The sequence below is a fragment of the Cryptomeria japonica genome, chromosome 4 (genome assembly GCF_030272615.1).
Source record: "Cryptomeria japonica chromosome 4, Sugi_1.0, whole genome shotgun sequence".
NCBI classification, from domain to species: domain Eukaryota; kingdom Viridiplantae; phylum Streptophyta; class Pinopsida; order Cupressales; family Cupressaceae; genus Cryptomeria; species Cryptomeria japonica.
The window spans coordinates 503,318,344-503,345,665 of record NC_081408.1 but is presented as its reverse complement, the minus strand read 5'-3'; the positions used below and the strand labels follow the sequence as shown (position 1 = coordinate 503,345,665).

General features: G+C 35.8%; 1 protein-coding gene across 1 annotated transcript; it reads right to left on the bottom strand.

The window, feature by feature from the left end:
* Nucleotides 1-527: 527 nt before the first annotated feature.
* LOC131875189 (uncharacterized) lies at nucleotides 528-25,739 on the bottom strand. Its single transcript, XM_059219236.1, has 6 exons — nucleotides 25,515-25,739; nucleotides 17,846-18,002; nucleotides 1,739-1,757; nucleotides 1,527-1,653; nucleotides 1,296-1,354; nucleotides 528-789 (listed from the first exon to the last, which is right to left on the bottom strand). The coding sequence occupies exons 1-6, from the start codon at nucleotides 25,737-25,739 to the stop codon at nucleotides 528-530; spliced, it is 849 nt and encodes a 282-aa protein (XP_059075219.1).
* Between the last annotated feature and the right edge of the window lie 1,583 nt (nucleotides 25,740-27,322).

The window sequence follows — 27,322 nt, the reverse complement described above, 5'->3', positions numbered from 1 at the left end:
AAAACCAGGATGAGATTCTGCAATAGGTGTCTAGTAGCCTCTAGTTGATGTATATGGTTCACTATATATACTCTCTCTCGTAACTCTTTTTTTTGTAGGAGGTTGTCTTTGTTCAGTCGGATAATCCCACTGGTTAATGGCTGAGGCTTTGCCTCCCATCCTCGTTTTTGTAGAAACTCTCCTTATTTTGGTCTCTCGATATTTAATATAGAAAAAAAAGATGAACATTACCCAAAATAAATAAATAAATAAATTTGATTAATTCTTTAAAATAATAAATTAAAGATTAATAATATAAAATAAAATTATCCTTTTATTAAATTCAATTAAAAAAAATGAGAATAATCGTTATTACTATTCAAAATAAAAATATTAAGAAATAATATTCTAAATTTGAAGATAGCCAAATACTTTCACTTTATTGGCTGGTTGACTTTAATTTTAGACATGCCAAGGACTAATAAGTAAATAAAGATAGTAATATTGGAGGGTGATAAGGTTTTCTTGGTTATCTGATCTTTAATTGACTAAACTCTATTGCACGCAATTTTTTCCACCACGATTGGTATCCCATGCCGGAGATTGAGAGTGATACAGGAGACAGGTGCATGCCTGTACCTTCTACTCACACTAAATCTGAAGCTCTTCATCATCATACTCACCACAACTTTTGCTTCTAATAAGTCATAGTTCTGACTTATGCACGCTGTTGGCCCACCAGAAAACGGAATTAAGGTATACGGATGATTGTCTGTAGCTTTGCTTATTCCATCTCTGAAACACTCTGGCCTGAACTCATTCGGATCACTTCCACGCTACCTGGGATCTCTATGCACTAATAATATATGTCCTATCACATTCACACCCTTGGGAATAAAAAAATCATCTCTTAATTTTATGTGCAATGCATATCCCACCTTCATAAAAATCTCTGCGATGAGCCTGTCCATAAAAGCACTTCGTTCTAATTTGCAGGCATTTTTCTAGTTTTATTTATAATATGATATTGCTATCAGGATTCAATTGTGTAGCTTATGAGTGTAACTCACTGACTTATGTATAGTTAGTAGTGGTTCACAAGAATCCATCTCTCATGAGAATGAGTGGTCCACTTAGCACTCATTACATTTAGGTGATGCTCACAGAGGTGAAGCATTGGGCCTATCTGGGAGGTCACCCATCACATTACTACTTCAACTCAAACACACTCAACCACAGAATTTCTTCCACAGTTAAACCCACTTAGCTTACAACCCCATTTACATAGCCTTTAACACCTGTTATATCTTATAAACCATTCATTATAGAAACCCTTTAACTCATCAATTTTATCAATTGACCTGTGCACAGAGGCCTGTACAGTTTACACAAAAATTCTCAATGGTAAGCTAAGATTAAAAAACCCACAAAAATAACTTCCTCAAACATGTTCATAATGGTATAGTAGTGTACAAATAATACATGAAAGTAAGGAGAATGAATTGAAGGATAGGTTTATGGAGGAATCAATGAAAGAACGTAATGACCACGTTAAGTTTTTCCATACGAAAAGCAGGCACCACAATTCTACGTTGTTGAGACCAATTTTGACCATTAACAATGAAAGGTCTGTTGCCCATGGCCACAGAAAGCATCTTCTTAACCATTGGATACCTTCCACATCAGAGAGTGCTTGGAAAAAAGTTGTTCTCTAAGAAGCTCTACATCGGTTAAAACAATCATGGGTTTATAAGCAAACCATATAACAAATTTCTCCCCTGCACAAACATTGACCCAGACATAAGAATGTACAACCAAGATCTTTTGAGAAACAAAACAGACATCTGTGAGAAGGAGACCATAAATATGTGACAACTTTGACTATATAAGGGAAATCTCTGTTTCTGATGTCATGATTTATTGGAGGCATGTCCATGAGCAACTGCTGCTGCATAATTTTAGCAATATCGAGACGATTGCCAATCATGAATCGGGAAGGAGGACCTTTGAAACCCTGTTTTTCCAGTACTCTGTAACTCATCCATGGCCTCCATGAGTATTTTATTACAAAACCTATGAAGAATGGGCAGATCCCAACTAAAATTATAACTGATGAAGAATATACAACTGCTTCCAGTAAATGCATGAAGCTTAGAGCCATATGTGTACACTAGTGGGAAGAGAATCGATTTGTGAAAAAAACCATGAACAGAGTTGTGACTTGGGTGAATAACACTGAATAGTCTATTAAAATGAATACTATATAATTAATTTGATTTCTTTTATCATTTGTAATACTGAAGTATTTTTATATTAGAAAATGAATTGTAGTGTTTGGGTTTTATGTTATCGAAAATTGATTCAAGTGTGATATGAGTAAGTCAAATCTAGAATAATATATGCATTGCACTCTTGTTAAAGATGTTAATCAATCACTCTTATTTCTTTCAAAAAAATCCAATTAAGTAGTGAATATAATTGATCACTCTCTTTGCATGGAAGAAGACCGCTGCACATAATACTGAACTTGTGTTGACGGGAAGTTACACTTGCAAGTTCACTAACTTCATTAGGGAGGAGCACCTAGTGGCAAACTATTGTGTCAATTTAACGTTGATAGATGAATTGTTGATGTTGTGTTGTGATGGTTGTTATTATGTGGTTAGAAGGGTCACTAGTTCTAATCTTGTTTAACTTGTCTGTGCAAAGAGGGAAAATGTATCTAACCCTCATTCCAACTCTATTAGCTCTTTCAAAAGTGTGACTTGCACAAAACTTTTCCCTCTTTCACCTTCACTCATTAGCTTGCCGGATCTCCCATAGGATCTTTTCTTACTCTCGAGCTTGATCTTTGGTGGTGCTTCTTGGATTGGCATGTTCTCTTGCAGCTCACTCAACACCACTTTAGCCCAATTTTCCTTTATTCTAAGACAGTCAACCTTTTGTGTCCAGTTTAATTCATTTAACAATATCATAAATTTTATAATCTTAATAAAAAAAAACAAGCAAAGAAATCAAAAGGCCATGTGATGCACTAACCAATCATTCAAACAAATCAAAATCATGCAATGATCAATCAAAGGAAATATAATGTATATTATTTTACTTTTCATAAATCAAATGTTTTCTAATTAATCTACTTGTAGAGAAGAATTTTTTTATATGAATGAAAAAAAAAATGTTTTTTTTCTAAATGTAATGTAATTAACCTTTCTTTTGATTTTTGTTTTTTGAAATGTGATAGCTTGAAAGTTCATTTGTTAGTTACCTCATGATGGGATCAAGGGTTGGGATAAAGTGCTTTTGATAAATGTAATTAAAATTAAATTTAACTTAAGCTACTTTACTCTAAGAAATAAATATTTTTTTAATAATCTAAGAAAGCAATAAAGATCTTCTTTAATGAAGGATGAGTAGTGAAATATTAAGTTATCCCTAGATAAATTCATTTTTCCAAAAATTTACTACTTAACCTATTTGCAACAACAAGTGAAATTTATTGTAAAATGTGGAACTTGTACAAATATTTTTTAAAGAAATTTGTGTTGGTGTGTTCTTAGGAAGTACAATATTTGTATATTCTTTTCTAACAAAAAGGTGTCTCTTCGTGATGGTGGTAGGATACAAGGAAAATCTAGATTTAGGGAAATTAGTATCCAAAGCTTTTAAGAAAGCACTAAAAATATGTATAGGATTCAAGTATTAGATAATAAGAAAATTATAAGTGGGAGTTGTTGAATGTTGCAAAGATATCCTAGTCTTATAAGGTGATCCAAAGTCTTTATTTATCAATAGGGAAAGGAGTAGGAGCTTTTAGAAAAGAGCTAGCTACAAATACAAGAAAGGACTACCTCTTAGATGCCAAAGACAATGTGAATATTTGTAGGCTTGGAAGCTTCACAACCAAGGGAGATTATTAGGATATGACTAGAGAACTTATGGAAGCTAAGAGAAGAGGAGAATTAGTCTAGGGTAGAGGCTTAGTCAAGACTAAAAATCAACTCATTATTAGTAGTAAAATCAAGGAAAAATTACTAAAATGAAATAACCATGCATCCTCTAAAAATAATAGGATCATCCCTTTTGAGGTCAAGGTCACCTATTTTCTAGGGAAAGTCACTCGGGTGACCCTAGGGTGTCTTGAGTGACCTAAAAATTAAAGGTAAATTAAAGACTTTTATCCAGGTGCATATGTTCTGAAAATTTAGTCTAACACTAAACTAGGCGGACAAAGGGCTAACAAGGCTGGAGGAATTTTTACCAAATCAAAATATATTAAGAAGTGTATTTCACTCCAAATGTATTCTAAGCTATATTTATAGGTCATTATTGGGCTACCATGTGGGCCAATATAATTTTGGGCACACATATTTTCCTACTTGGTATGGTAGTCTGCATAGAAGGTAGATATTGTTATTGCATATTGGTATTATGAGACCAAAACTTACCTACAAGTGCTTACCTTTGTTATTGCCTCACATCTGGATCTAAAAGAAAAATTGATTAGTCAAGTGTAATATGAGAATTTCATTAGTGATAATGATAATAATAAGAGAACTTACCTTTGATACATGGTTGATCATGTATGGTTCATAAGAATCAACCTTTGTTTCTTTCCTCCATCACTCGCCTGCAACCTATAAAATAAAGATTGACACGTTGAATCAAGTGCATATTGAAAAACAATTAGCTCACTGTAAGTGGGAAACAAGGATGAGAGGAGGAACATTTGATGTAACCCAAGTTGCCTCACTTTACTTTGATGATTTGTTAGAATGATGAAAGAAAAAGCAACAGGAAAGTGAAAACCTACCCTACAAGACCAAAATGAAGATCATTTTTAGTTGTGATGGTGCAAAGGAGAAATAGGGAAAGAGAAAATAGATAAACTGATCATATAATGAAAAATAATATAAATTAAAAATCTATGGAGAGCTAAGAATTAGGAAACTGAGACCTTGCTTTCTCCTTAGCCTCTTCTAAATCCATACATATAAAAAATGAGAAAAAAACTCCTTCTAATCCCTAGCTTTACCCTTATATCATTTTAGTTCAAATCAAATTGATTAAGCCTAAAAATGTTCATTGTAAATTATTAGTTTAACACTATTTACATTGTCATTTTTTAATTTTTAAACTACTTTATTTTTAAAATGCTTTCTCCTTTGAGGCTCACTCAAGTGTGGCATGGGTCACCCTCATTAGTAGGGTAGGTTGCTTGGATGACCATACCACTAAAGCCCAAGTTAGTTGGGATACCCTATAGGTTACTCAAGAGACCTTCATGGTAACCTTGATATGGACAATCATAAGTTTGATTGTTTTAAGGATAATATTAAGCTATGTTCCTAATTTATTACCATTTACCTTGGTTACATAATCATTTTTTACTATTTTATTTATTTTTTATGATTTTTTTACTTTACAACATTTTTTTTTTTTTTTTTTTACCTTTTATAATTTTTTTTTTACTTCTTCTATTTCTCTATGACTCTCTCTATTCATGTATTAAATAACATTACCTATCAAGCTCTTAGTACAATTATATTACCTATTAAGCTAGGCCCTATTACTTTACCTACTCTTGTATATGTGATGCCACGTGCCTTATGATAGAATCTTCTTCTAAGTTGACCATGGATACACACTATTGGTAATTATTTTCTATCTTGCATTAGTCTCTAAAATTTGTATGTGAAATAATTAAACACATGCAACACAAGCTAACCTTGACACCTTTGAATATTGCCAATAGGCTAACAAAAAATCACATTTACTTCACCTTTTGAGAAATCAAACAAATTAATTTATCATTTTTTTTTTATATTCATTTTATATTTCTAATGAATGTAGGTTATTACTAGACATCAAAGTCTCTATTTCACACTAGCAGGAAAAAAATAAAATCTAAACAATATTCACATACCGGTTATTGATGATTTTATTTCAATTTAAAAAGAAATTAGTTTGGATACATACAAAAAAAGGTGCGATATGTAATAAACTTATATTTGAACTATAATAAATACCATTTCAAAAATTAATAAAAATAAAGTATCAATAAATGTAATGAAAAATGATTTGTACGAAATATTAGTGCTACCAATCTACATTTGATAATTTATAATTTTATTCTTTTATAAAAGAATTATGCAATATGAGATAAATATATTTTTGAAAAATGTTTTAACTATAAAAAAATAATTTATGAACAATCTACATAGTTTAATTGTTATTGTTGATAGAAAGTGAAAACTTGATTAAAAATATTGATTATAATGTCCCTCTTTAAAGAAAAAGTGAGACACTATTGTAGAATATATATAAATGATTGTTTGTTTAAAAAATAAGAGTTATATATCATCACATAAACATATCAAATCCATAAAAGTAAATGAAAAACAAAACTAATTATTTAATAGAATAAGTTATTTAACTTAAAATTATAAAATATTCTTAATAAATATTGTAGACACCTAAAATTGTCGTGTCTAATTAAATAAATATTTTTATTTATTTAATTATTTTAGCCTAATTCTTCTATTAATTGAATAAATCTTTATTTATTTAATTAATTCATTTATCCTCTTATAGCCTTATTTCTCATTTAAATAAATACTTTTATTTATTTAAATTATCCTTTTCCTAAATTAAATAAATACTTTTATTTATTTAATTATTCCCACTTCTTCTATTAATTAAATGAATATTTATTTAATTAATTCATTAGCCTTTTCTACCCATGACACGTCATTCATCTCTTAATTCCTACACTACCTACCCTCTCATTATTTTATTATTTCCTCTACCTACCCTCTAATCCTAGCCGACCATTTATCTTTTACACCTCTCAATCGTATCCCTCCATTTCTTATAGTGTCTTCTATATAAGAGGATGCTTCCTTCATTATCAATCCTCCTGACTCTTGGACTAGCATTCAAACTTTCATATGCAATCAAGCCTACTTGCAACCACATTTTCATTCTTTGTTGAGCTCTTGTGCACACATAAAATATGAGAGCAAATATATCAAGCAAGATTAATGGAGATAGGAAGAATGGAGATCCAAACCCTATTGGACATGTAATGGTATAATCTTTGTGATTTCATTTGATTTGCATTGTCTTAGGTAATCTTCATATGTTATGGTGGATCTTTGTTGTTGTTAGGCTAGGGTTGTGTGGTTGAATTCATTTAGTCTTTCAATATTGTTGTTTCCATTTTTACCATAAACATTTTGGCACGCCCGATGGGACTCTTGTCCATTTTGCCTTTAACATCTTTTTTGGTAGATTTTGTGTCTTTGAAGTTGCAGATCTAACATTTCCAACAACATTTTGACATTTCTGCATCTGCATATCCTAGAATCACATTTTTGATTTTCTGTCGCATTCGTGACCTCCGTAATCATGTTTGCGTTCGACACTATTTTATTTTATTTTACAGATCGCAGGGTGCGTCTCTTTTCCCAGATCATGTCTGTGCACCTTTCAGATGCGTCTGTGTTTGGGAGTCACGTCTATGTTATCCAAGCATGTCTGTGAAGAATTTAGGCATGTTTGGGAATCGCGTTTGTGTTATCCAGGTGCGTCTGCGAATAATTTAGGCATGTTTGTGATTTTTTGTTGCGTATGCATTAAGTGAAATCACGTCTGTGTTTCGGATTTTATATGTTTTAGTTTTTTATCCAGTTTTGAGGCTTTATTTCATCATTTGGATTTCAGATCTAGTTTATTTCAGGCTAACACCTTGTGATCTAGCTAACAAAATTGGTTCAGCTTGTCTTTGAAGCGAATACTCTTGTCGAAGGCCCCTATTTCACAAATTCTTTTGGATCTAAAATTTACCTAACTTATGTGTTTGCAGGAGGGGTATTATTGCAGAACTACTAACAAATCTTTGTTGCAAAACTTTGGCAAGGGTTTTTGATCTTTATTGTGTGCCTTGTTTTTCATCTAGATTACCAAACACTTCAATTGGTGCACTAAAATTGAACCAGTATCTTTTGTGTCTTGAGCAATAGGCTCTTTTTGTTTAATCTCTAGAGGACCTGTCTCCCCGTATGGTCATTAGGACTACTAGTGAGGAGAGAATGACCCAAGTGGTAGCGAGGAAAACCCACCTCTTCTGAACCACTATAAATAGTTGTATCCATGGTGAAAGCCATGGGTAACATGTGCTGATTAGTTCATACCGACACTATGTCTCCCCATAAACCCGTTTGATCAAATTTATTTGATCAGTTGTAGGGCGTAACCCCTATCGGTTGGGAGCCTTCTGTATTTATAGAGCTGAAAGTGTTGCATGTATGGCCACATGAGCGGATGCCCTTACTAGCACCTTTTTGTTTTAGAAAGCCAAAATCCTTCTAGTTGTTGGGGCAGGAGGTCGGACCTCTAGAGTGGCCCACACACATACAGTTCTTAGTAGAGATACAAAGTTCACCATGAGGAGTTTTCATGGGGATTGATGCTTGGTTGTCTTGAGAAGTGAGTGTCGAGGGTGGAGAAAGTGGGGTCAAGCATCTAAGTATCTACTCTGAATAGCGCAGCCTCGAGGGAAACCTCATGTGGGATTAACAACTATTGTCCTGGCCAACCATAAGAATTGTGCTTGTCTTCTTTTGAACATTCAAACATTCAAGACCAAACATCAAAACATTGTGTCTTTTGTGTCTTCAAGTGTATGCAAAACATTTTTACATCAAACAACACACTTTCTTTGGAGTCATTTTGAGTCTAAACACTTGAAAAAATTGAGTCCTCATCAACATTGTGTCCTCTTGTCACGAAAAATAGTCAAAAATTCAGATTTGATCACAACAAGCAACTTCATAAAACTAGAAAAATTGCACTTAGTTTCTGGAAACGGGTCTATGTCTGATAGAACCACGACTGTGTCATTTAGTTGCATCTGTGAAGGGCAGAAACATGTCTTTGTTCTCTTAAGCAACATTACATTCACAAAATCTCAGAAACGCGTTTATGTCGGATAGAACAGTGTCTGTGTTATTTAATCGCGCATGTGAAGTATACAGGCACATCTGTGTTCAGAATTGGAAAACTTGCAGTCTGGCAAAAGCAAGAGCAATCGGTTTCAGACTTATTAAGCTTCCTAGGTTATCTCTTCAGGTTTTCATCTAGCATTCAGCCTATTTATGGGTCTCACATAGTTCATCATTGCTTTACATCTTGCATTACATTCACATTTGTCTAAACTTGAGTCAAAAGGTCACTTGATTGTCCTCATCTTGTTTTGTCAACACACTACATACAACAACATTTTGTTAATTGGTCCCTCATCAAGGTCTATCACCTTTGGGTCTCATTTGGTCTTAATTAGAGTCAAGGTCAACTTACCTCATCAAGAGAAACTATCATCTCTTTGGAAGTCACACCTACTCTACTACATACATACTTGGTCTTACACTTTGGACATTGCAAGTACACTTCAGATTCATTTATATTCCATCCAAACTCTTGGTCTTCCATACTTTTCCATTTTCATCTAGTCTCACATATCTTGGTCAAGACCTAGTTCATGGTTGAAACCCGTTCCCAAAAATCTAGGAGAGAAGATAAAGAAGCTCAAGAGACCACAAACATGAGTGCCTATGAGTATGACAATGATGTCTTTTTCAATTCTGATCATACCACATTACCTGACATGGATGCCTATAGAAACATTCCAAATGTTGAGAACATGGATAATACAAACAACAATGATACACACAATGACAATATGGACAACTTTTTCATACATTTAGCAAAAGTGGAAGACTCCATTATGGATCCTCATTTTAATCGGTTGGTTGAGGAAATAATGAGAAGAGATAGACAATATTTCTTACAAGTAATGGCACAAAGTGGAGCCAAGATTCCTTAGGATTTTGACATGTCTCAAATAATGGAACATCAACCTTTACAAGAAGCTCAACTCAACATGGATGAAAGGATGCCTAGTAGTGGAGGCAATAGAGGACCACATCTTGTGCCTGAATCACCATTTTCTTTGTTTCAAAAACCTGAGGTCCCTCATACACATGGTCAAGCAGATGATACTCATCTACGCAGACCTTTATGGAAGTCTTATGCAGAAAAATATACTCAATCACATACCACTGCTAAGGATCAACCACAAAAGCAATTGGATATCCAAAGGCATGTTCAAAATTTGGACACAAGGAAACCCCGTGTCAAATTTGGGGGCAACACTCATGAGCAGACTCATGAAATGCATGTAGAATATGATATACATGGACAAAGTAGACATTCTATTCCTCATTATGACTCTATACCAGGTGGTTCCTATACACAGTATCATTAAATACCTCCTCCATATGAACATGTTTATGATCAATACCATCTGTACATGCAGCATGCTCCTCCTCCACCCGGTGGCTCAGGCATGGATATGGTCCAAGAAGTCTATCTCCACCTAAGAACAATTTGGAACAACCAATCAAGGACTTACAAAAGAAAATGGAGGACATAAATACACCGAAGCCAGATTACACAATGAGAGACATATGTCCCTATCCATTTTATAAAAGCATTCCAATGCCTCCTTTTCCTACACATTTCGTTACACTAAAGTTTGATAAGTACAGAGGCAAAGGAGACCCTAAGGCACACATCAGATAATTTTTCACAGCTTGCATTGAGGTAGCATCAGAAGAGACATATTTGATGAGATTATTCCCACAGAGCTTAGGTGATCAGGCTATGGAATGGTTCTCCCAACTTCTACCTGGAATTAAGCCTTGAGGTGATCTATCAGAAGCTTTCATACAACATTTCTCATACAACATAAAGACAGACGTATCAGTAACCACTTTGTGCAACACCAAGAAAAAGGATGGAGGAATTTATCCAGCATATGCTCTTGTGAAATTCCACAAAAACAAATGGTAGAGATGTTCACCCAAAATGTCAACAAAGACATTGGTTATGACTTGAGAAAATCTTGTTTGTCCACCTTCAAGGACGTCATAGAAAAAGGCATAGCGATAGAGAAAGCCTTAATTGAGCAAGGTGTCATCAAAATATTCAAAGAAAACAAAGAGGACTTTAAAGGAAAAGACAAACCACGATTTTGGAACAAGAACAAGAACACAATCAATGATGGTGTTGTTGATGCCAATATAGTGCGACAAAAATTGGTTTTTCTGGATCAAGCTCTACAAACAACCAAGTGAACACTCAAATGACTTCGAAACCATGAAGGAAGTACACCCTGTTGGGAGAACCACTTGAGTCAGCTTTCAAGAAGCTAGTGGCAAACAAGATAATAAGAATTCCATATATGCCTCCATATGAGCCAAAGGTCAAACCAAATTGGTGGAATGATGATGAATACCTATGAATATTACAAGAGCAAGGACCATAAGACAGGAAATTGTCATGGGCTAAAGAATATCATACAAGATCTTATTGATAGAAGTGACATTGAGATCGAGGGACACTCATCCAATCAAGAATATAAAATGTTTAAAGAACCATTCCCAAAACATGACAAGGGAAAAGCCAAAGCCACATATGAGCAAACCAACTATACCAGAGCATCCTATAACTATGATTCAACTATCAATCACATTTCGATGGATAATCATGTCTCTACCAATATCATCAAGGACAAAACACCTAAAAATTCTAGCCAAAGACCTAAAGTTGTCCTAAAAGGAATTGGATCTTCTTCCGAACCTACCTTTGAATGTAATGTCACGACTCGTCGAGGTAAGGTCACTTTGCAAGGTGCTCTAGCTAAAACCACCCCTTCCTCATCAACTAAGCCTAAGTACGACCTGGTAGAATAGTTAGGGAGGGCGCCCGCGCTTATCTCCATCCTTGAGCTTTTACGCATATCCCCCACACATAAAGCCATTCTTGACAAAACTTTGAGAGATACTTCCGTCCCCCCTGATCTGAACGTGGACCAATTTCAAGCCATGGTGGGATATATTTCCGTTCCACATTCCCTTATATTCATCGAAGCTGATGACGCCTCCATAAGCCAACTACATAATTCACCTTTACACATTGAAGCCTTCCTACACAAACATCGAATAAAATGAGTCTTGATAGATGGAGGAGCTAGTCTCAATATATGTACATTGAATACTCTTAAGAAATTGGGATATTTTGAAAGGGTTGTGAATTCTACACATGCAATCACCATTAAAGCATATGATGACAAAGAACGCTCATCCAAGGGCACAGTACCTTACCTCTCAAAGTTGGGCCAATTACTAAGGATGTGGTTTTTCAAGTCATTGATCTAGATCTCACATACAACATACTCTTGGGACGCCCATGGATTCATGAAATGAGAGTTGTTCCCTCAACATATCATCAATGTATCAAGTTCCCACACAATGGAGTTGAAGTGACCATCAAAGGCGATCCAAACCCATTCATATATTGCAACAATATGCGACCTAGATCAAAAATAACAATTCTAGCCAATCGAGAGGTTGTTCCTTCTTCAGCATATGTGGATCCCAAATCCTTGAAAGCTTATACATCAAAGCAAACAGAGATAAAAGAAAAGTTCAAGGTTAAAGACATGGGATGTGGTGAGTATATCTTTCATGTTGATCAACTCCCACTATCTCCTAAAGCATTTAGTCATTATGAACAATCTACAAATAATTTGCAATGCCAAGAAATTGGGTATGAACCACCTAGTGTTGTGGCTACTAATTTTGAATGCAAATCTCCTCTAGTGGTGCAAGTAGCTCTTGATATCAATAGTCCTAAAAGTGGTTCCAATAAAGAATTTGTTGAATATGTCGCCAGCCCTCTTGAGAACTCATATAGCCTTATCATTTCATCCATTCATTCCATTTCCACTCCACTTCTACACATGGATCAACAAGAATTAGAAAACCCCTTACTAATTGGGGATCAAAAATCAAGCTTTGAAAAGAAATATCTAAAAGTCAAAAATAAAGAAAATTCCTTCAACCCAAATCAAAATCAAAAGCTATTGGACTCTAGAAAAATCAAGGTCAAGGATAAAAATCATATGAAAGAAAAAGAACAAGGGTTGATCTCCCCTAATACCAAAATAACTGGGGGCAAAATTTCTACAATTTTAAGTCAAAAAGCATACTTGTTGATCCTAAGTCTCCATCATGCCATCCTACTTCCACTTCTTTTCACAATCATAAACCTTCATTCCTCATCCACTTGTTCTGCATGTCCTTTCCCTTCTGGCGATACATCATGGACCTTTAATGGAGCTTCTTTGAGGGACTTTTCTCTCAGGGATGCCCAAACTTCTTTAGGTGACATGCATATGGGAAAACGTAGTCCACACATTAGTAGTTCTATCTTAGTTCCTTTATCAAGGAAGACAGTCACTCAAGCTACATATAATTCAGTCAAGGAACAATGCAGTTACAATCACAAGGTGAAGCCTCACACATTTGAGGTAGGTGACTTAGTTCTCAAATAAAATCCTAAAAATCAGCAAGACAGAGAGAAGAAGGGCAAGTTCAAACCAAATTGGCTTGGTCCTTACATCATTACAGTAGCCTATGGATTTGGTGCATATAAGCTCTCAACCATAGAGGGCAAACCTTTTGAGGATCCTATCAATAGCCTGCACCTTTGCAGGTTTTACACATAGCTTGTCAGAATATCCTAATTCAAAAATACAAAAAAATCAAAAAATTCAAAAACTACAAAAAAAATCATAAAAATAAAAAATCGTTACTTGGTGAAAACCTAGCAAACAGGCACCTGGTGATACAAAAACAATTGAAAAATTAAAAAAGTGAAAATAAATAAATCCGTCCAATGGCGAAAACCACTTCGGTGGTGCCCTAGGAAAGTACCATGGTGAACGGCTCACCTGCGCCATGCGTAGAGACATTACTCCTCCCTCCTTCAGGATTCATTTCCATCCTTTCACTTTGCACACACTTACAACCTTTTCATCCATAATAAATCAGCTCTTATATGTGGCTAAGGAAAATCCTACGTCTAGTGATGGGTGTGGAACTGAGAGCATCACATGTTTCGAAGAGTATAGTTTCTTCCAGTTTCCTTCAATCTATCCACGCACAATCCGCAATAAAGCAACACTTGCATCATATATCCACAATAAAGTTCCGTCTTCTCCACAATAAAGTATCAGTTTCATGGATTCAGTCAATTTCAGATGAGACACAAGCAGCAATAGGATTCAACAAATCAACTCTTTCAACAAACTCAGACAACATTATGGTTCACTGCTATCTATCCTTTTTTGAATGAAAACATTATGACCACAATCAAATAGACTTATACAAGTGACAAGAGACACTAAAATTGAGGAATATAGTGGATGTTGGTGTCAAGTCTTGGTTTTCTTTTCATTTTATCTTTTTTTTGGTGACATGTCTTTTAGCTTTTCTAGGATGTCTTTGACTAGAGATTTTATCTCCAGGATGTCTTTGACTAGAAAGGCGAGGATGGGGTATCATCACCTATTTTTCTTTGTTTTCTATTGGGTTATCTCTTAGTAATGCTATGAATTGTCCAAGGATATGAGGATACTGTGAGTCTAGTATGAACTGAGGCGTTCCTTGTTTGCAACTGTTCGATCTCCATACAAATGGGTATTCTGACTTTCTGGGTTGAACATATACCTTGATTGTCATAACCTATTTGCCATAATAAAGCTCAATGATGATAAAAGCACAATAAGCTCTTTCACTTCCATATCTTCTATCTTCCATCCCTCTTTCTTGATTGACCTCCATCGTCCTTCTTGAGTCTGTGTAGTCCGCTATAACATGACTGAGTATAATGACACACCAAAAATATATGCATTTCATGTAGTTTACACCTGCATTACTACATATCTCATTTCATACATACATATAGATATGAGATATCACAATTGCACCATATCCTGCATGCAATACATGTTAGCACATTTCACATTCTCATCATGTAAATGTTTATTTGCATTATCATATTCATCTGCATTTCATACATTCACATTTGCATTTGCATAACATATAAAAACATAAAAGACCAAAAATATATTGTATTTCATCATGTACATATTTGCATCCATATCATAAGCATCATATAGAAACAAGCATCACATAGAAGCAACATCACATAGGTACACATGCATATAGATGCTGCAAGGATGAATCATCTCATATATATCTCAAAAATCATAAGTGTCATGATACAATGATGTCAAAATGATATGGCTACAATCACCCAAAGGTGTCTACATCATCATACAAAATGGTACAAAACTGATACATAGGGAGCCCTCTGAGGTTATGATGAACTCCCTCCCTTAGAGCCGACTAGCCTCGATGGAGTTTGAGCCCTGGAAGGACCTGCCCCAGGATCATCTCTCTTGCCCCCTCTATCTGGTGGTGGTGGAGGACCCATGACCCCATCGCTAGACGCTTGTCTCCTGTCTCTCCCTCTAGAGGTCATCGCAGTTTGCGATGGTCTCTGGAAGCTCCTAGCCTGCTAATCTAGAGGCACAACTCCATAGTACAGGTCTCTCCAGTAGCCTATCTCCTCCCCTGCCCACAGAACATAGGCGTATCTGGCTCCTATGTCCTCTTTTGCTTGCCTCCTTGCCCTTAGTGTTGTCTCAGCCTCTGTATAGTGCCGAATAGCCCGATCCCTCTCTCGCTCAGTATCCCTCAGCTGTCTCCTTAGTCTAGTTGTATCTCTCTCTAGATCCTAGATCTCATTTGTCTGTCCCTGGCATATCTCCCTCAAGGATAGTATCTCATTCTTCTCCTCTCCCCCCTCACCCTGCCCATATGGCTGCTTCTGTGGCTGCCCCTGTACCTATCTAGGAGTTTGTCCCTATTTGGGAACCTGTGATGCTGGCACCTGTAATGACAATCCACCTCTACCCCTCACTACATGAGCCTGTTGAACCTGTCTCTCCTCTCCACCCTCTCTCCTCTGTGACACTCTCCTCTCTACCATTGTGCCCCACCTCCATCGTTGACCTCTACCTCCACCATCCCCACTATCATCTCCATCACCCCCACCGTCTCCCTCTAGTGGCTCCCCTGGATCTGTCAACTATGGAAATAGATGCTCTACCCAATATGCACTATACTCTGCATCCATCCCTACATCCTCCACATCTGCCCATATATCCCAAGGCATGGGAACCATCTCCTATAGTTGTCTCACTGCCTGACCATACGACAATAATGGACACAAATGCACCTGATCCCTCACTGTTCGTGCATACATCCCTGAACCTCATGGCATCCACTGTATCCTGTCGAACTACCTGCATACTCTGTCTATCAACTACCGCTCAATGATATATGATGTCCTCCATATCAAATACCTGCTCCAGAATACATATGGCAGCTCCACTGCATCATCCTCCCACTCCTCACAGTCCCAATATGACCTCCATACCATACTGTCTATCTCGTCCATAACTCGATGCCAATACTCTAGTCTCCCAATATGTGGTTGAGAAGTAATCATATCATACAAATGAACATAGCTATGCCCATGTTCTCTACCCCTGAAGTGTATCAGATGTGTAACTGGCAGATGCTCATATGCCCATACCTGCAGCAGTGTCACTCTGCATCATAATCCTTCTGATCCGTGATACACAAACTAATGCAGCTCATAGTACAAGTGTGCCAGTAGACACAGTCCCCATGCAAACTTGGTATGCTCAGTCACCAATGTCTCCAAAGTCCTCCCCCACCCATAGCCAACCCTCATGTTGCCCTATCCGAACAGAGGAATCCACTGATCACTCCTGCCAGCACCACTGATAGTGCCAATCCTGTCACTGTCATGGTGTCCCAAGCCACATGTCTAGCCCTCATCTCAAATCCTGGATCCTGAAACAAATCCTGGATCCTGAAACACTCATCTCAGTGCATCCCTATTTCCATCTCGATCATAAGAAACCAACTCCCCATCGATCGGTATCTGCAGTATCTTGTATACATCCTCTAAGGTGACTATCATCTCACCCATCAGCAAATGAAAAGTACAAGTCTCTAAGTGCCATCTCTCAGCCAATGCAGTCAGCAATTCCATGTTCGCCCGAAACTCAGGCACATACATAATATATCGCAGCCCCATAGCCACCACTACTCCTCTATCCTCGAACGTCAGCTCTGCTCGCAAACTCTGAGGCGAAGGGAATCTCTCCCATGACTCCAGCATAGGTAGGTCCTCCTGTAGTCAGGAAAATCAACTGTGTCAATCCTAGTGGCATTCCCTGTTTATCACAAAGTTCTGCTTTCTATTCTAGTGGTACTCCCTGTTCATCACAAAGTGTTGTTTTCTATCCCAGTGGTACTACCTGTTCATCACAAAGTGCTGCTTTCTATCCTAGTGGTACTCCCTATTCATCACAAAGTGTTGCTTTCTATCCTAGTGGTACTCCCTGTTCATCACAAAGTGTTGCTTTGATCCTATCTTTTAGGGCACCTACTTGAGTGTATCCTCTTGAGTAGTTTATCCAATTGGTAACGTATGTTCTATCACAAAATTGTCAATTTCGGCCTAATCCAATTGGCAACGTATTTTCTATCACAGATTTGTCAATTTCTATGGTACTCCCTATTCATCACAAAGTGCCTCGCTCTATCCTATCCTAGGGCCTCTTCTTGAGTGTATCCTCTTGAGTGGTTTCCTGATTGACAACATATGTTCCATCACAAAATTATCAATCCTAGCCCTATCTATTATCCTAGTCTTCCCTAGAGGACTTGCTTGAGTGTATCCTCTCAGCAACTTATCCAATCGACAGCATATGTTTATCACAGAACTGTCGATTCGACCTTGAAGACATAAACGCGCCTTTTTGACACAAACACACTTGCATACTTCACAAACACACCTGAAACATATAGACATGCCTCTGTTCTGCACAGACGTGCATGTTCTACATAAACGTGCTTGCACAACGCAAACATGCTTGCATGGGACACAGGTGCCTTTGAAATCCTAGGCGTGCCTGGCACAAACACAAACACGCGTAGCCTACTTAGATGCACCTGGCACCAACGCAAATGCGCCTTAGCATTTTTTTACCCCACTTGACACTTTTTGCAACCTACCTAAAGTGTATTTATTGACCTACCTAACATGCATTTATGACAACAATTAATGCAGTAAGGTATAAGGAGGTTTTGTGGTACTCACTGTCTCTCCTGCATTTGTCGGCCTCTGATATCCGCAAACACGATCGAATCTATGCACCAATGTCATTGTTGTTGACTGTTGACTGCTCTCTGCTCTCTCTGCACTCTGATCTCTTAGGTGTGTGGATGACAATGAAGATGTTTTACCTCGTAGTCTATCTTATAGACTAACCTAGCCCTAGTCTCTCGAGTTAGTCTTCTTTATCTCATGACTGGGTAAGTGCACAAAGTTGTGTCCACTTAGTGTGGAAGTTTTACACTTAGAAAAAAATGGCAAATCTCACGGAGCGCATGAGAAACGAAATGAGATCTTGTTTCACATCAAGATCTTGAGCCAAAATTTGAAACGGGATCCCGTTTCAAAAACAAAATGGGATCCCGTTTCAAAAACAAAATGGGATCCCGTTTCCTTTTATAATTTTTTAATTTTTTATAAAATTTCTTTTTATAACAAATACAAGCTATATATACATGAAATATAAAGTTTATATATAAGTCACATTTCTCTTTGTCTTTTTTTCCCTTTCTATCTCACTTTGTCCCCTCTCTCCCAAAATCTAAAACTATGTCTCTACCTCTCTCTCACATCCTTAACTCTTAACTTTTTATCTCCACTCTCCCTATACACCTCCCCTTAACCCCTACCTACCTATATTTCTCTATATATACATCTGTATCTCTCTCTTAACATGCCATCTCTCTCCCAACCAGCTTATCTTTCTCTACATATGTCATAATAGGTCTTACAAAGGGGTCTTATGTCATAATAGGTCCTAGTAAGAGGTATAATGTCTTAATAGGTCCTCTTAAGGGGTCCTATGACATAATAGGACCTATTATGACATTATAGGTCGTATTATGTCATAATAGGACCTATTATGACATTATAGGTCATATCATGTCATAATAGGACCTATTATGTCACAAAGGGACCTATTATGACATAATAGGCCGCATTATGATATTATAGGTCCTATTATGTCACAATAGGTCCTATTATGACATAATACCCCTTAACAAGTCCTAGTAAGGGGTATAAAGTCATAATAGGTCCTCTTAAGGGGTTTTGTGACATAATATGACGTATGATGTCATAATAGGACCTATTACATCATCATAGATCTTATTATGTCATTATTAGTCCTATTATGACATAATACCCTTTAACAGGTCCTACTAAGGGGTATAATGTCATAATAGGTCATCTTAAGGGGTCTTATGACATTATAGGACCTATTATGACATAATAGGTCCTATTATGTGATAATCGATCCTATTATGTCATAACAGATCCTACTAAGGGGTCTTATGTCATAATAGGTCCTCTTAAGGGGTACTATGACATAATAGGACCTATTATGACATAATAGGACCTATTATGACATAATAGGTTGTATTATGTCACAATAGGACCTATTATGTCACAATGTGACCTATTATGACATTATAGGTCTTATTATGTCACAATAGGTCTTGTTATGACATAATACCCCTTAACTCTCTCTAAAAGTACCATCTCTCTCTCCCAACCAACTTATCTTTCTCTACATATGTCATAATAGGTCCTAGTAAGAAGTATAATGTGATAATAGGGGGTATAATGTCCTAGTAAGAGGTATAATAGGAAGTATAATGATAATAGGTCCTATTATGTGATAATAAATCCTATTATGTTATAATAGGTCCTACTAAGGCTCGTCTTATGTCATAATAGGTCCTAATAAGAGGTATAATGTCATAATAGGTCCTCTTAAGGGGTCTTATGACATAATAGGTCTTATTACATGATAATCGATCCTATTATGTCATAATAGGTCCTACTAAGGGGTCTTATGTCATAATAGGTCCTAATAAGAGGTATAATGCCATAATAGGTCCTCTTAAGGGGACTTATGACATAATAGGACCTATTATGTCACAATACGACCTATTATGATATAATAGAATATATTATGACATTATAGGTCCTATTATGTCATAATAGGTCCTGTTATGATAGTACCCCTCAACTCTCTCTAAACCTACAATCTCTCTCTTCCAACCAACTTATCTTTCTCTACATATGTCATAATAGGTCCTACTAAGGGGTGTTATGTCATAATAGGTCCTCTTAAGGGGTCTTATGACATAATAAGTCGTATTATGACATAATAAGTCGTATTATGTCATAATAGGACCTATTATGTCACAATGGTACCTATTATGACATTATAGGTCCTATTATGACATTATAGGTCCTATTATGACATTATAGGTCCTATTATGACATTATACCCCTTAACATGTCCTGGTAAGGGGTATAAAGTCATAATAGATCCTCTTAAGGGGTTTTATGACATAATATGACCTATGATGTCATAATAGGACCTACGATGGCATAATAAGACCTATTACATCATCATAGATCCTATTATGTCATAATTGGTCATTTTATGACATAATACCCTTTAACAGGTCCTACTAAGGGGCATAATGTTATAATAGGTCCTCTTAAGGGGTCTTATGACATAATAGGACCAATTATGACATGACAAGTTCTCTTAAGGGGTCTTATGACATTATAGGACCTATATGACATAATAGGTCCTATTATGTGATAATCGATCATATTATGTCATAATAGGTCCTACTAAGGGGTCTTATGTCATAATAGGTCCTAGTAAGAGGTATAATGTCATAATAGGTCCTCTCAAGGGGTCTTATGACATAATAGGACCTATTATGACACAAAAAAGGACCTATTATGACACAAAAAGGACCTATTATGTCAAAATGAGACCTATTATGACATAATAGGTCGTATTATGACATTATAGGTTGTATTATGACATTATAGGTCATGTTATGTCACAATAGGTCATGTTATGACATAATACCCCTTAACAAGTCCTACTAAGGGGTATAAAGTCATAATAGGTCCTCTTAAGGGCTTTTATGACATAATATAACCTATGATGACATAATATGACCTATTATGTCATCATAGGTCCTATTATGTCATAATCAGTCATATTATGACATAATACCCTTCAATAGCTCCTAAAAAGGGGTATAATATCATAATACGTCCTCTTAAGGGGTCTTATGACATAATAGGACCTATTATGACATGACATGTCCTTTTAAGGGGTCTTGTGACATTATAGGACCTATTATGACATAATAGGCCCTATTATGTGATAATTGATCATATTATGTCATAATAGGTCCTACTAAGGGGTCTTAAGTCATAATAGGTCCTAGTAAGAGGTATAATGTCATAATAGATCCTTTTGAGGGGTCTTATGATATAATAGGACCTATTATGACTTAATAGGTCATATTATGTCATAATAGGACCTATTATGACTTAATAGGTCATATTGTGTCATAATAGGACCTATTATGACACAATAGGACCTATTATGTCACAATGGGACCTATTATGACATAATAGGTTGTATTATGATATTATAGGTCCTATTATATGACAATTTATAAGATCTTCTAAAATCTAGAATCTCTATTATAACTCCTAGAGATTTGAAACCACTCTCAAAAATCCTACCAATATACACATGAAATATAACTTAAATTATAAGAAAGGAAAAAGACAAAGGGAAATGTGACTTAAACTTAGATGTTATATTTCATGTTTATAGTTTATTTTAAAATAAAATTAAAAATTAAAAATAAAAAATATTAAAAAAAGGAAACGGGATCCCGTTTTGTTTTTGAAACGGGATCCCGTTTGCTAAATGTGTTTTTAATAATTTTAAAAAACGAAACGGGATCCCGTTTCTAAAAATTTCAAACTTCGGTTTGGTTGTAGCTTCGGTTTTGGCTTGGGAAATGGCTTGGACCTAGTTTGACCTGCAACTTGAAGGCCAAATCAATCTTCATATAAAATAATGATTTCAAAAATATATCTGAACACCAAATTTTCAAAAAAAACTTAAACAATGAAAACCCATTATAGAAGAGACTATCTAGATTAAAAATATGTAACTTTTTAAAAAAATGGATCAATATTTTTACTTTTAAAATAATTACTAATGAAAGAGGTCCACAAATTCGAAATCACATGGTTTTTTAGTTTTTTAATAACTTTTTTGTCTCTAAGCTTTTTGAAAAAAAGTTATATGGCATCAAACTAGAGACAATTCTATACAATTTAAAATTAAAAAAAAAACCAAAAAATGTTAAGTTTAGGTCAAATTATGCTTGTTGTACACAAGAATTTTTCAGAACAATGATTATGCCTAATAAAAAATTAACAAAAAAAAATATGAAGAAAAAAATTACAAAAAAATATTCTCATAAAAGGTGAGTGAGTTATAGACCTTTTCCCAAAGGATTTATAAAAATAATTTCATTTAAGTCAAATTATTCTTGTCGTACGCGAGCATGTTATGGTCCTGAAAAGTGACTTTTAAACTATAGGTTTTAGTAATGCCTATTCAAATTTTATTTTTAAGATTTGGGTATTAAAATAAATTACATATTTGGAAATTAGACTTTGACCACTACATTTTCTATTACTTGAATTTTTCATGATTCATTCTTTAAGTGCCTCAAATATTTAGGTCAAACAAGATGAAATTGAAAAAAAGGGAAAAAACTTCCACTTTTTGGCCAAAAAGTGGACACAACTTCTTGCAGGTACTCGACTTTGTCACTCTATCCTATCTTGTTAGTCCGTTCTAGCCTTTCTTTCTTAGCAAGAGATTGTACGTGATCTTTTCAGACATTTTCATCCAATCTCTCAAGGGGGCATAGCATTCTTGTCTTGGGGCAACTTTGTATCAGTTCATCTTATCTTCTTTGAAACAACGTGACAAGTTGGATTGTCTTAAAGAGGAGCAAAATGTAGACACCTAAAATTGTCCTATCTAATTAAATAAATATTTTTATTTATTTAATTATTTTAGCCTAATTCTTCTATTAATTGAATAAATCTTTATTTATTTAATTAATTCATTTATCCTCTTCTAGCCTTATTTCTCATTTAAATAAATACTTTTATTTATTTAATTAATCCCACTTCTTCTATTAATTAAATGAATCTTTATTTATTTAATTAATTCATTAGCCTTTTCTACCCATGGCACATGGCATTCATCTCTTAATTCCTACACTACCTATGGTAGAGTTTACTATTCTCATGGCTGGTGTTCATTTAGTTGTCAATCTAGGAACATAAAACTTGAAATGGGTCTGCAAGATATATGCACTAAGCTCCTTGAATGATTATTCTCAATTACTATAAGAAAGGTAGGAATAGAAATCATAAAGACTAAATGAAATCTTTTCAAAACTTTGCTGAAATGAATTAATGGAAATAATAGGAATAACATCGTTCTGCCTTGGCTGCAGGAACAGTCAAAGGATCTGTTTCCAGTGGCTACAGGAACATCCCAGTTATGAACTTCTACTGCAACTAAGTAAAAACTAACTTCAATAATCATAAACACAAGATCACTCACCAAGTGGGCCCCCTTGGATGAGTGATATCAAACTCTCAGTAAAGTACTCGTAATAGATCAGAATAACATGTTTTTATTCATTTCTTCCTGAAAGACAATTACATATCCAAAAAGATAAAAATCCAGAATACGTGACAAAAACTACTCAATCCCTTTCCATTCTATCTAACCCTCAGAAAAGAAAGGAGAGCTTATTATATAGAAAAGACAAACTACAATGGATAACTACAATTATGCCCAGAAGAAAAGGCGGATCACTGTCAGATGAAGGGGATAACAGAGAGCTTGGCTGCAGGAACTATGGATCTATAACCAAACCACAATCCTTGCACACCAAAGAGATACTTTTACAGATTAAACATGCACTGGAGTTAAACTCCTATGGTGAAGTACAAATACTCTAATTATGCCATAGAGCATGCTTGCTTGAATCTCCTTTGATTTGACCTCCAACTATCTGGCGTGATTCTCCAATCCTTAGGTGCAGAAGAGAATTCTCCACCGTAAAATCAATTATTATTTGCACTAAAATAGAAACAATATACAAGGACACACATATGTATCTTACTTTAACTAATACATTCATTAACTCACACATGAAATCATCCTAAATAATCCGCATATCACAGGGACAAACCATTTGGCTGCAAGAAGAAATTGGCATGGTTGTAGGAAGAAATTGGCAAGGTTCAAACATGATTTCTTAAGTTCAATTTTAAAACATGGATTACATATAGTCAATGCACAATATTTTACTATCACAATGCAACCCAAAAGATACCAAAAACCTAATAGTCCTGATAAAAACATGTCAATACACCGACTTATCATGCCCCCCAACTTTAAGGGTTTGTTGCTCTTGCAGCAAAAGCAAAATTTCTAATTTTTGCTAAAACTCTAAAATCACCTACAGTGTTCTGTCCGATTCCCTTGGAAGGCAAATTCTAGTAAAATCCCTTCATTTTCTCCAACCTGGGCCATCTAGTTATTTCTTCAACATTCATATCATAATTCTGTTTTGTTGGTTGGCATGCCAAAAGTGGCCACATTAGGATAGGAAGCTGAAAGATTAATGGTAACCAATTATTGGATTTCTCCCTTCCTAGCTGTATGTACTTGGAGGCTCTTTGTATAGCTGCATGAAAATTCTGCAATGAATAGGGTTCTCCCAGTTTTAGATGATCTGGTAGATGATTCCAGCGTTGAGTTAGTCCCTCTAGTGCTGTTGTCTTGTGGGTTTGAACTAATTACTCAAACGCTTGATAGACTCCCTCTCTCATTGGAAGTACTATCTTACTAACATCATCTCTTATTAGCAACTTTTGCCAGTCATAATACAAAACCCTAGGTTCTTCTGATTCCCTTCTCAATGGAAATGGACAGTCAAGTTCCAATTTTTCAAACTCCCTGGCTTGTGGTCCTATAATCATTTCATTTTGTATCCAAGATATTAGAACTCTGAGATGGATATCCCTAATGTACAACAAAGGATTCCATTCTCTGTCTTGGGGCATAGCATAGTTATGTAAATATAATTCACATAACAGGTTCTTTACATAATGTGGGGAGGTTTGAAAAGCATGATAGAATTCCTCAGGTATTTCCAAGGATGGACTAAGGTCCCTTACTATGCGGTTTAATCTGAAATTCAGATATCGTTCTTTCAAGTGCACTGCATAAATTCTTGGGGGAGCTCTACACTGCATTATCTCAGGAACCATAATATAGATCTCTTCTACCTTAGTCTCCAATTCTTTAATTCTATTATCTTTCTTCTCAATCTCTTTTTGCTGCTTATTAATTATTCCTTGCAACCTATCCTTCTCTATTTCCCATTGCTTAAAGAATGTTAAAGCAATTGATAAGCTAGTTAGGATGAAGGAGTTTTTATGGGTCCTACCTTAGACCGTGGGATTTCTTCAATAACTTCTTCATTCTGGATTGGCATATTTCCCACGTTTTCCTCAGGTTGTTGTGTAACATCATCAATTATCTCCTTAGATTGCAATGCCACTGAAGCCAGATTTGCAAGCTTATCAATTACAATTTCTTTTTGAATTGCTTCTTGGATTTCTTCTCCTGCAAGATTTTCCCGAATTTCATCTTCTGTAGGGTTTTCTTGCATTTCCTTCTCTGCAGCATCTTCTTTTGCTAAAGTGTCTACTGCAATGACCTCTGCTAGCTTACTCACTGGTTGAGTCTTATGTGTCCTTCTTCTTGTTCTCCTAACATACACTTTTGAAATAGACGTAGGAGTTTTTATTTTTGCCCAACGCCTCTTGGCTGCAGGAGGAATATTACTTCCTGCGGTCGAACAACAAATTCTTCACCTAACTCCTCCTTTTCTAATTCTTTTCCTTCCCTTTGCAAAACAGGTGAACCTCCTTGAAGAGAGGTAGAGGGTTGTCCTTCAGTTGGCTCTGCTTCAATATTTTCTTCTAAAATCATTGCAGCTCCTTCAGCAACCAGCAAACCCTCATCTTCACTAGAAAAACCTTCTGCAACTATCCCTTCTTGAACCAGCGGATTATCTTCAACAAGGGCTTCATCTACCTTAAATTGTAGAATATCTTCAAACACACCCCATTCCATCTGTGAAACATCTCTCAGGGACCATTGTACTAGCAACTTCACCAGTCCATGATGGCTAACAGAGCGATTTCCATATTTTTTAGTCTCCTTAGCACTTATAGAAATGAGATGATACAAGAAATTTGGGAAATTAACTCGCCGGTCATGACGCAGATGACTGAGTAGCTTGAAGTGAGGCAAGTGGAGATTTGAATACCATCCTTCACAGGTGATACATTTCATGATATACAGAGCTACTTGAGGCCAATGTGCTGGCAAAGAAACCCTTCTAGTCTCTTGCCTATCCACCATTAAGGGTCTGTCTATAGAAATTGTGAACTCTTCCCTATCACTCCTTGCATCCTTCGATTCTGGAAAGAGTTCTCCTTCCTACAGTAACCCTGTGACCTCTGCAATTCTCTACTCTGTAGCAATTACCCTCAACCCCTTAACTGTAGCTTCTCCTTCGTCAAAAGAATGCATAAATTTCGCAGCTATTTCATCATTGAAATCCCTAATCTTCAAGAAATACTCCAGCCAGCCGTGGTTTTGGAAATAATGCACATAGATAACATCCTACAACAACCCTTCATGTACAGTCGGTTCATGGTGAATCAGATCACCTCCCATCTTTTACTCTGATACTTCCGCAGCTTCACCAAAATGTTTGACAGATTCACAAAAGCTAAATTTTACATATCTAAAATTTGGTGATAGAACTTATTATTCACTCACGTGAAATAATAATAATCATAAGTAATGTCAGTTAGGAAATTAGTTCGGGACAATAAATGTTACTGGGAAAAAGGACCATAAAGTACCCCCCCCCCCCAACTTAACCTAGCACGTGTCCACACAGGCTAATAAGATGTCAGGTTTGAAGTGGATTAAAACAGGATTAAAATCATAATGAACTAATAAATGCACAATTAAAATAAAGTACAATATACACGTGCCTGCAATTGGGCAAAATGATGGCGAAATGAAATGAAGTGACTGATAAGAAAGTGGGATGAAATGTAGTGGATGGAACTTTATGTACGGAGAACAATATTTCACATGGAAATATTTGATTATGATACGGTAAATAAGTTCACTGCAAAAGCTGCAGGAACATCACCTTTATTAACATACCCA